The 12,645-nt window shown below is 28.3% G+C and overlaps 1 protein-coding gene across 1 annotated transcript in view; it reads left to right on the top strand.

The window, feature by feature from the left end:
- LOC106690845 (protein piccolo) overlaps nucleotides 1-12,645 on the top strand; it is a gene marked incomplete at its 5' end in the record, with an annotated part of 30,102 nt that overhangs the window by 3,691 nt on the left and 13,766 nt on the right. The window contains 2 exon segments of the mRNA XM_014436426.3: nucleotides 2,799-2,869; nucleotides 8,394-8,557. Of these exon segments, the coding sequence (XP_014291912.3) occupies nucleotides 2,799-2,869; nucleotides 8,394-8,557 (235 nt within the window).

Genomic DNA, 12,645 nt, shown 5'->3' with positions numbered 1-12,645 from the left:
TATATTATATCCTTCAAAATCCGTTGAACAATAATTAGGGACACATTGTATATAATGGGGGATAAATACATATATACAACGTATTGATAATGTATTTGTACATTCTTCTAGTAGCACACTTCACTCTGGAATTTCCAATGAGAAGAGATATCTTAAATGAAGGGTTCTCATAGATAACACGATTTTAAAAAGATTAAACAAAGGTGATTTTTCCGATCCAATGCCTCCTGAAGCCGTTAATCGCCAAACAAAAATCGTTTATGGTTATGATGATTTGGACGCAAGCGGTGCGGTGTACAATGGAACAAATATACAGAACACAGTTCTTTGAAAATCCAATTAATCGTAAGAATTATTCTTCATAAGTGAGGTGCTTATGACGCCATTAATACAGGCATTTAAGGATACAGGCGGTCAAATTGTCAAATGATGGATACTCCAATTATCGAATGATCGGCAAGAATTGTATACTTTTTTTTGTTTTAGTTATTTACGAACCGCTTGACTCGTCTAATGAAAAAAATTGTCAATCAAAATCGTTTTAAAACTAGAATTTTGATGAGTTTCTTTTATTTAAAATATCTTTTCCCATAAGAAATACCAGGGGTAGAAAAATCGGAAGAGGTTACTAAATCGACTATACCACTTCTTTCACTAATACACTTACTTAATTTCAGTACAGTATTCTCAAAAGACTCAAGAGGGAAAAAAAATATATATATATTCTTCTTGGCATATGAATATATATGACACACTTACGGTTCAATTGCCTGGAAATATGAAGTAATTCCTTTCGTAAGTAGGTAGGCACTTGAAATAAATTGAAACCACAGGAGTGCCATATTTACATCAACTTTCATTATCTTGTTTTACATATTATTTTATGAAGGAACATGCTCCGAGTTACAGTGAAAAAAGGTATCTCAAAATAATAATTCAAATATTTATAATATACCGGTGTTTCGCAGGGCTTCAGAAACTTTAAAATGTCCCTTCATTTATTATTCATTTAGATATAAGGGTTAAAAAACGGGATATTATATATATGTATATATGTATGTGTGTGTATATATATATGTATATGTACATATATATAATCGTACTAATAATGAAATGTGAAATGTTAAATTGAAATAATAAATAGCTATTTTGTGAACTTTAAACAGAATCCTGTCCTCACTTCTATTTGGAATACGATTTACAAATTCAACCTGTTTCTTGTAATACGATATTTATTTAAGTGCAACGACATTAAACATTTTTAGGGTTAAATCTAGGAAGCTATTTGTTTTTCGAAGAAAATACCCACCTCGCTACTTAAAAAACAAACGATTGTTCAAGTTATTCAACTTTTTTTTACCCGTCGAACAGTTCAAAATAAATTCGGATTCAGAAAATAATCATTGAATGACTTTAGACTCACAATTTAGGGATATTTTTAGAAATCTGTGTATTCTGACGACTGAATTGTCCGAGGGTATTTTGGATAGCGGTTTTCCTTTACACAAATGGCAATGCTACAGAATAATTTTGTATGGTCTTCTTCGTATATTATGTTATATAATTATTATTTTTAAAATTCCAATTGTATTAGTTTTACCTAACTGTATAGTTTTGGTCTTAATCAAAAGATTTTTTTGAGGAATCTAGGCGAAGAAAATAATTTATACAGCGAATATATTGTACAATACAAAATCAAGAACTTAGATATACTCAAGCGAAAATAAATAGTCAAAATTATACCATTTCGTTTTTACGTCACATTATGTTTTCCAGTATCAGTTACTCATTTCTCGAGTTATTTTTAATATTTTTCGTCAAGTTTAATGTTTTTCTATTCCATATCTGGTTTCTCGTTAATATTTACTTTTTGTTAAAAAACAAAACAAAAAAACTTAGAAATAGTTAGTAAACATTCATCAACATAAATTAACGCTGTTGTACACATTATTTGACCATTTTATTGTTAAAAAAAAAAAAGAGCATCTGTTGTAGGATAAAACAAATTGATATGTTGCAAATAGGATTACCAAACATGGTTTATAAAATAGAGGATATTTCTTTTGAAATTAGAGAAATAATGAGAATATAAAAATCAATATTATTAGTAAAATCAAACTTTTATTGAAACATATTCTGCTGTAATGAAAATAGACATTTTTCAAAATCGGTAAAAGTATTTATGTTTTAAATATATTTTTAAAAAACAGGTTAATTTATAGATCTCACTAATTATAATATATAATAAAAAGATTAATTTAGAAGAAAGACAGTCATCAGCTGTAGAAAATAAAGAAACAAATTTTGGATTAACTTTCTAAACTTCCAATTATTCAATTTTTTTTTAAATTCTTGTATTGTGGATCCCAAGTGGGGTGATCAGATATAATTTAAGAAATGGAGGATATTTCTTTGGACAATAAATTAATTACATTTTTAAAAGGAGGAAAAATACAAAACTCAATATAAATAGTAAATCCAATCCTTTCCTAATATATACTCTACTGTGATGCAGTATATATATATAATGTGTGTATGTATGTATACATATAAAAGTTAATTTATTGTTCTTTTCTTTCTAGTCACATTATGAAATAGATACCTGAATTAAAAGAAAAAGAAAATAGATAGATAAAATTTGAACATGAATATGTTTGTTTTATTTGAGAGTCGCCCACATACTTTCTTGAAATAATTTAAATATAAGTCATAAAATTAAATATATTTTATATTATTATATATTTAATAATAATATATATATCATACAATATTAATATTTTAAATTGTCCTTCTTGCAGGGAACGGCGCTCCGCCACCTCCACCCCCACCTGCTGTTGGTAGCATTCCTTCTGTGCGCATCGCTTCAGAGGTAAAATCCATTTTTTATTACATAATTATAGACAGATACAAGCATGTGTTTTATTAATTTATCGTATATGGGTATTATATATCTTATCCGCAGAGGTGGATAAGACAATGGGGTATTAAAACAATTTCAAATTAAAAAAAAATTGAATTTTTTAACAAATTAAAATTTACTTGTATCTTCCATTTTATTTTCATGAATCATTTTTACAGGGCGAAAATTACCTCAGTGATTTAAGAGCTCAAAATGATTGTAAATAAATATTATAAATGAGTATTTTTTTTTATATAATCTTTTCACTTTCTTTAGACTGATTTGTATTGTTTAAATAAAATAAATTTTATCCAAATTAAGTCTCAAAAAAATCTATATTTCTTTATTAGTCCGACATTTCGGCCCACACTCAAGAACAATCTTAAAATAAAATTTTACTTGCACATAAATTTTAAAAAACTTTTTTTCAGTCTATTATGTTGTGTTATTGTTATGATAAAGTATAATAGTGTAAATAGACTGTGATGTAAAGTTTTAATGTTCAAGTGTAGAATTGACAAAATAGGATAATTTTGACTGAAATTATTGACCTGAGCATAATAGCCTGCAATTTTTTTTTAAATTGACGTGGATGTAGAATTGTATTTAATATTGTCCTAGAGCATCGCTGAATTAGCTGAAACGTTGGAATTATAAGAAAATATAGATTGTTTTGAGAATTGAATTGCATAAAATTTATTTTATTTAAACATAAATAAATTATAGTTTTCAATCAGCAATCATCATAAGTTATTTCTTAATCTAATGTCGTTTTTAAATAATATAATTAAAATTTCAAAACCATCAATAAATTGTGGATAAAATGTCTCATTCTTATGATTTCAAACTTTATAAATTGTTTGTTGTATATTATAAATTGTAAACAATTTCAAATTTTATTAATCCATAGAACACGCATATTATTATTATATTTTAAGCACATTTTATTCTATATTATTACTTTATTTTATTCCTCATTATTTGTCAAATATATTGTAAGACAAAAAATGTACAATTTTTTAATTATGTGCCAATAATGTTTAATTTTTTTTTTATTGGATAAATTGAGATTTTCAATAGCTATAAACCTCACCTGGACGAAACGGTACATTTTGAGTAGGCTATAAGTCGGAGATCCTAGATAAGTAACAGATGAACATTACATTTTTATCTATAAAGATAAACTCACCCTAAAACTGGAAAAAAAATCATGATTGTTTGCGAAAAACATTTCAAATATTCCTGTGTGAATAAAAATTGAAATTTTTCTATTAATAGAATATTTCATTCATCGTTTTTCACGTTATCGGTATTGGATATTATCTCATTATTCAATGAGTTCAAGAAATCGATTAATGCGATACTATATGATTCATCATTTGTTATTAGCAATATTCCATCATTTTTTAATTATTGCCTAAACGACCTTCTACTCTGCATTGTGTAATATTCATTGATGATCATTTTCTATTGTAGAAATCTATGAGTCGGATTTAAATATATTCTTTTCTCTAAGAAATCGCAGTGTTACTAATGAACCAAAACTATTTCAAGAGCATGAATAATAGCTCTAGCACAGAATCTCTTTCAAATGGCGTCATCAAATTTATTGTATTCTTTATATGCTTGAAATCAAAAGCGTTTGTATTGTGAGAGACAATGGTTGAAAAAACATGAAATTTAAAATATCGCTAGAACAAATTTATTTTTCTCGGATAAACTAGTATATTATGAATTATTATTGCTCTTGGGTTATGGTTTTGTTTTACGACATTGGAATTGGGTTATAGAAATATTCATCCGCGGCTAATTCCTTGGAGGACGTTCTTGAACAATAGTTATAGATGGAGATAAAATAGTCTGCATCCATGCTAGTCCACTAAGTTTACGAATCTAATGAAGGCTTATTTTCTTTATGAATACTGATTATAACTCAGGCGGTTCTTATGATCCATGACTGGTACAACAATAATGCCCACCCACTGGTTGACCTGCCAAACAAGACTTAAGTAAATATGTCTTTACGGAACAGAAAGATTTCCCTTTATTTTTATTTCCCACCGCTCCCAGGAATTGCCGAGCCGAACTAGAACTTGTGGCCGAGATAGGAATAATCGAGCACGTATCATGAACCATTCAACTAAATATTAATAGTATTTTCTGAAATTATATCTTGCATTGCATGAGTCGTAGAGAAATTTATGAATTTACAAACTAAAATACGCAACGTCGTGCAGAAAATCCACAAAATTTTCGAATTTTGCAGTACCCCCGTAGTGCAGAATGAAAACTGGTATCGATAGAACGTACTTACAAGATATGCAATTTCAGAAAAATCCGGTCTTTAATCACTACCTATAATGTTGAATAGGTACATTATGTAATTGTTTAATGCAATATCTATACTTAAAAGACCTTTTGTCCTTAATGAGTTGCAAATCTAAGCATATTAACCACCACGACGTTGCTATTTGATGATGGATGCAAACAAGACAATTACCAAGGAGGTATGACTACGCTAGTTGACTAAGACAGGTACTGCACGCAGGACTATGGGCAACATTAGCATTGGTTTAGCATAACTAGCACTGAGTCACTGTTTGTTTACTGTCAGTTCCTCAAGGTCGTATCCGCCGTTTTGGTCCTCTTGCATCATCGGGTATCCAGGTATTATTTGTCGTGCTCCAACCTTGCAACTCAGTGGAGATTGCCGAAGGAGTTGTATGCTTCTTAGAAGAGGCCGAAAAACCGGTTCTTTATACAGCCTTTTGATATTGTTTATTAATTTTTTTTTATTAATGAATAATATTCATAAAGAAGTATTGCTTTCATTGCGGAAACAAGGAACAGATCAGCACACTGTCTTAAAATTATTCAAAAGAAGAGTTTCAAATTGCTTTATAAAGAATAAGTAAAAAATACCCTACTAGCGAAAAGTTAACAAAAAAAACCAGCATTGCCAACTATTTGCTAGTTAGAGAGTGCATATTCCTGACACTACCTTGTGGACATTTCGTCACTTGCTTCTGGATTCTTCAACAAATGACTACCTCAAGCTGAATTGAACTCATGGGATTGAAGTGAATTCCTATTTTATTCTTAAAACATTAAGAATGCTTCATACTTCATACAACAAATTTTCGACTCTTATGGTTTTCAGGAATTAATTTGTTAATTACTAAAATAATGTATAATATCGAACTGGTCAACTAGTCTTACAGAAAATACATTCCATAAAAAAAAGAAAGTAATTGCATCGAAAATTAATTTAAGATTTGAAATTATGTTTTTGTTCACTTAATAAACGTTTTACTCCATTAATAATACTGATAGTAAAAAATATAAAAATTTATATTTAAAAAATCAGAAACCAGGCCTCAAATTTATTGTCTTTAGTTCAAATCTTGAGGTATACCCAATTTGTAAAAATACAAATCTGATTTGGAAAATTCTGTTTGCGTCAAATAGAATCGCAGAAAGACTAGGCTTCACACTACGATTTATTGGAACGGAGAGGTCAACATAATAAAAAACATGCGTAGATAACTGTTTATTTTCCTTGTCCAAACTTCATACCCGTGGAAGTTAATGCACAACCCAAACCTTTTTTCTGTAACAAACAAGAAATCATTCAAGGGTACAAAGTCAGTATGTAATTTGTATATATGCTCTGTGTTGTCATATATTTGTGGTTGTAGTTATATATCAATACAGAGGATTTGAAAATAAAAAAATCAAAAAAAAAATCATTCAAGTTTGATGACGTTGTCATGGTTATAATGAACTACAATGATATAATTGGCCTAGCCAGTTCTTACAAAGCGGAAGTACACTCACGGACAGGAAATGCGCGAATAGGCGAATCGATACGGTGATTCGTGCTTCGTTAAAAAACGCATCCGCTTTCGCACCAAGTGACGCCGGAATCAAGTTTGCAATTCATATAAACAAATCGATTAAATGGTCCTTGAAACTTTAACCAATACATGCAAGTGTGCAGTATTCTTAAATATACACTCCTGGATTTATTGAGTACACGCCCTCTTAGTGTTCCAGTTCATAAATAGTCTTACATACAAACTGATGTCTGATGTTTGTATTGGAGGTGATGTGTTTTGTAAATAGTGAGAGGTGTTATAAACTATAAACTGTCTAAAACGTTTTGGATCGCGTTCAAGAAAATACAATGGCGTATCTGGGATACACAAAGACTTCTCTAATATAATAAAAACAAATATGTTTTTACTCCTTTTAAACTCTTGAATTGTAGCTATAGAATCTTGAATCTCTACAAAAATGAAAATTTTAGTCACCCAATTATTTTCAAGGTAGAAATAACTACCTCCTTAAAAAATAAAAGCCTCGAAAAATCGAAGTTGTGGAGAAACTTTGAGAAGAAAAAAATATATTCATAGAAACAAGATTGAAAATACTGTTGAATACAGTATGACTAAACAAATAAGAATATACAGTTGTTTGTTTCTACATTTTACGCCATTAAATCTTATACAGTTGATTAGTTATTGTTAATAGTTGAAAATTTATACTTTATATCTCACTCCATTTATACCTTTCCAAAATCCTCTGAGTCCTAAAAAGTATTTTTTTAAATGTTTCAATTATTAGAAGCAAAAAACTTTCTTTCTTTTTTAAATAGTTTTTAACGATTATTCATTAAATAAATTGCTTTAAATGGAAAAAATAAAAATAAAAAAAAGAAGCTATTTCTTGATACATTTATTTGATATTATAATAATCTTCAATATATTACTCTTGTTAATCTGTTGTATGTAACATTTCTTATTTTCATTTGTATATTATTATTTCTGTAATACTGTGTGCCATAGCCATTCATTATTATTTAAATGTGGATTGGATTCTAGCTTTGTAAATAATTAATGTCATATAAAAAAAAAAAATAAAAAAGATTAATATCTATATAAGAAAAATTCCGAGAATCGAATATCAATTAAATATTAATGTAATTTTTATTGCTTAAAAAAACAATTTTTCGCTTAGTTTACTATGTTTAATATTCAATGAAATAATTTCTATTGCAATAAGTACATGGAGTATAAGCCTCATTTCCTTGATTTGGGATTTTTTTTTTTTTACTATCTAGTTTGTGTTTAACCATATAATGTGCAGCTTGACTAATACAAAAAGTTTCAATACTAAACTGTTTGAAAAAAATAGTGAGCCTACATTGTACTGTTAGCAAATATATTCAGATGATAAACAGGAACTTAAAAATGAAGACTTTGGAGTTCTCTCAATGGGTAGATTCTCCACATGTTTGTATCATGTCGTTATATCACTTACAGCAAATTTACTTGATGTGTATATATATATACAGTTGTAAATAACAATAAATCAATTATGAGAAAAAAAAAATGAAGACTTAAAATCTTGCAATTGTGACTTATGATCCTTTTACTTACCTTAATAAAATTAATATATATTTAAATTTGTATATTGAAAAAATTTGTTCCAGATTGGTTCCAAGAAATCTTATGAGCCCCCTGCAGCTATCCAGAACGCAATGATGACCAAAGACAAGAAGCCATTCACTTACACTCCAGGTGGCTTGAACCTGAACGAGATTCGTAGCCCAAGGATGGCACGGAGGATCTCGAGAAATGCTCACACCGAAGATAGGTATGACTGAGGACTGCTTGCCTCTACGTTTGTGCATGTGTTACTAATGTATTTGTTGTCTCACCTATATCTGTTTCAACACATTAAATGTTTGTAAATAAATGCAGATATATATTTTATTTTATATTTTTTGTAATAATAAACTTTTTTTGTATTTTAGAAGTTGTTTTTGTTTTTCTGTAGACCCCACCTATGCTTTTTAATCATATCAGTGGCAAAATAAATAAATAACATTTTGTAGATGCATATAATAACAGGCTTCATCCTTTTCAAAATGTTATCTCAATTTGTCGAGGTGTTAGTTGGTAACAGTAATTGTTCTTTTCTCTGGTCATGAACCATTAAAATATTATTTTATGAAGATGATACATTTTCTAGTCATCCTACTTAGGTGGATAAACAAGCATTGAGCATATTCATTGTGACTAGAGCACTTAATTCAAGCTCTTTAACTGAAACATTGTCATGATAATCATGTAGAACTTAAGTCCTACATCTGAAGTATACATTTTAGGAAGAGTGTTCATAATCAGAAAGGATTGCCACTTATCCACTTCTCAATCAAATAATAATCATTTTGGAAACAAATATTCTTAATCCATTTGTTATTAGGTAGAATTTTATTATTTAAGGATATTCATTAAACTCGTAAAACTTAATATATTTTAAAATGCTGATAATTGAAGTATGTTTCATGATGCAGAGCAATATTAAGAAAATGATTCATAGTAATTTAGCTATAAAAAAGGGAGAAATAAATCATTTTATCTAAAATTACATACATAATACACCGCTTTATCAATTTTAAAAACTGATTTTTGTAGGTATTTGGAATAACACAGTTTAATTTTCATAAATCTTGTTCCTGAGATTCTCCATGTATTTCAGAACAATTCCGATTAATGAAGGTGGTTGCTGAAACATATTATTATGAAAAATATAATTTACACTTTTATAAACCACTCACCTCATATTAATCACAATAGTCAACTTTCCGATTTTGTTATAACTAATAAAGAGAAAATTAATATTTTATTACAGTTTTAAAATTCTAAAATATCAATTATGTTTTTGTTTTTTATATTCTCCCGACTCTTATTATTCACACTAATTATTTTTAAGAATCTGTGTTTTCTAAGACATTTATTTTGTTGTATTCTTTAACAGTAGTGGTTCAGGAGTTCTTAACATATTTTTGGATTAACCATATGCAAACTAATAAACAAAACTAATGAATGTTCCTCAGATACTTTACAAATGATGACTAGTAAAGTTTAACTAGAAAATGATGATACATTTTTAACTTAAATTTGGGTTATTGGTTTGATCGATCGTATTCCTTTAATTAATATGATATACTATTTGCATGTGTATTTAAGGTAGGTTTCTAGTTTAGTTAAGTATACTAACCATGTATGTTTGGAAATAATGCACGGTGAGGGTTTGTGCAACAATGATATTTTAAAAATATTTGATGTTAAAAATGTATTTTAAATTTCTAAGGTTGTAGTGATAAATATTGGTTATTAAATACTTGGTGTAATTTAAAATTAATCATTACCTATCAAAAGTGCATTGATATTAATAAAAAAAAATTATAGATTTTTACATTCTGCCTGAAAAACTAGAAATAGTCTCATGCTGAGTTCCACATCAAACATTCTGTCTGTTGATAACTATTATAAAGTATTGAGTGTAGAGGTAATTTTTAAAAGGGCTACTTTTCCTCGAGATGTTTATTTTTGTATTTGGAATTTATTGAGTATTAAATTTAAGTTTTGTTTTTAAAGAAGCCTAAGAAGAAGTTTAAGGAAAAATGTGAAAGGGTTCCAAGAAAAAGCTCCAGTATTTGCATGAGTGTTTCATTAGAAAAGTTTTTTTAAAAGTAGATGATATTCAATCTTATTTTCTGGCTTGTGATTTATCACAGTATCTTCTACAAGATTATAAAACCTTTATGCTATAAATTAATTTCATATTTTACTTGTAATAAATTAAACATAAATCCTATGTTTTCATTAAAGATAGAAACTTTATATATACAATACTTTTTCGGGTGCTGAAGAACACACTAAAAGGTCAAAGCCTAATTTATAAAACACAATAAAGGTATACTATCGTATTTTTAAATTTAAAAACTATTTATTTAATGTTACAGTTTCTATTTAGATATTTAATTGTTGTATCAATAATATTCTCAAGCGATTTCTCTCATTTAGAGACAAAGAGTATGTATCAGAAGCCATATTCACTTCTAATACTTTTTAAGATAATACTGTATCTGTTTTCTTATTTACATTTAGTTTAATTTTATGAAAATACAAATTTTTGTTAAGTATATAGACATTTGATTCTATTGTACAGAATTATTTTTTCTTATAAAACCATAAAGTTTCTAAAAAAAGATTGATTGAAGTACAGTATATGCCATAGTCATATTGTAGTATAAAAATAGGAACCTGCTATGCAATTAAATAATCATTAGTCAAAATCACTGATATTACAATCGTTAACATTTCATTTAAATGTTAATTTCTGTGTTGTAGTAAGACTATTAAAGCAAAGTTTATATTAACTATAGGGTGTAACAGGATAAAGTTGACAAACTCCGGGTGAGTATTCTACACCTCGACTGCTACAAAAAATTCCTCTCAACCCCTGTTCGATTCTGAACAATAAAAACAGAATTTCAGTTTTTATGTTTTTTCTGAATAACAAGACTTTTCTCCACAAAAATATCCATATTTCCCTCAGCTTCCTTGTACCTGTATAACCTACCAACAAATTAGTTAAATTTATTTTTTAGAGTACTTAATATATTATAAAAACTTTTTTTTCCAAGCAATTAATATTGACTACAGTTCACATAAATGCTGTTCTTTTGCATACAGAGTACATTGATTGGTTTCACCAATATATTGTTTTATATGATATCTAATATGCCAACAGCATTTAAAATATAGATCATTTAATAAATAGTCTTTAATTAATTACTTATTAATTTAATAAAGAAATATATGTGTCTCAGAAGTATAGGTCATTTAGGAAACCTATAAATACTAGCTATTGTTCCTTACCAAAATGGCAGAGAATAAAGGAAAGTGGAAGTACCTTGGAAGCGATGATGAGCGAATTTTTAGAAGGCAGAGAGTTGAGCCATATTCTCTCACAGCTAGATTATTGTATTTACTTTTTGTAAGAAGAGTGGGAAGTTAGTTTTGTGATTATTTAGAAAGCAAGTCCTATGATTGCAGAGTAAATTAGTACATTCAAGATTAAAAGGTGTATGAAAAAAGTCAGATTTTTTTTATACATATACAACATGTATGACTACGAAAATTCCAGTTGATATGGGTAAAATGAAGAATTGTGATAATTTGTAACTTTATAACAGTGATTAATAAAAGTAAATTTGTTTCATGATTGAGTTAGTTTGTATTATCATTTGCAATACACCACTAATATATAAAGGAATAAATGAAGATTTTATCTGATGTAGTAGGTTTGAATATGAAGGAGATTCTTTAGAGGGATGTATGTGGGCAGAGATTGTTGATTTTATCGGCATCGAACCTTCGGGGTACATTAGACCTCATTATTATTATGATAAGATTAATATGAAAGCTTAGCATGATGGAGCCACCATCAGAGGCGTCACTGCGTGTAACCGTTACCACTAATTGCTACTCAAGCGACTATAGCTGTCACTTTGTGTAACCGACCATAACGAGATCTCAGATCTAGTAACTGGAAACTTCTTTGTGACCAACATCCACTAAAAGAGGCAGTAGTTGTGAGTAATACAAATCCTTCACCACATTAAGGAAGTCCAATTGCAAATGATCTAACTTGACGCCCTCACGATGCAGGACTAGTCCCCCATGAAAAACTAGATTGATAATTTTTCCTCACTATTTAGATATTAATTATAAAATTTCTACAATTTATTTTTATTTGAGGTGAATATGAACAGGATGAAATGAGTGAGCGTTTTGTTGTAGAACTTCAGCAACTCGTCATAATTATGTTTAAAAATTAATCAAAATTAACAAAAGTTTCAAGAAAAAAAATTATAATTCATCTCTAAA

The sequence above is a fragment of the Halyomorpha halys genome, unplaced genomic scaffold, assembly GCF_000696795.3.
Source record: "Halyomorpha halys isolate HHAL.00 unplaced genomic scaffold, Hhal_1.1 Scaffold1907.1, whole genome shotgun sequence".
In the NCBI taxonomy this organism is placed as follows: Eukaryota; Metazoa; Arthropoda; class Insecta; order Hemiptera; family Pentatomidae; genus Halyomorpha; species Halyomorpha halys.
This window is presented reverse-complemented; position numbering and strand designations above follow the sequence as displayed.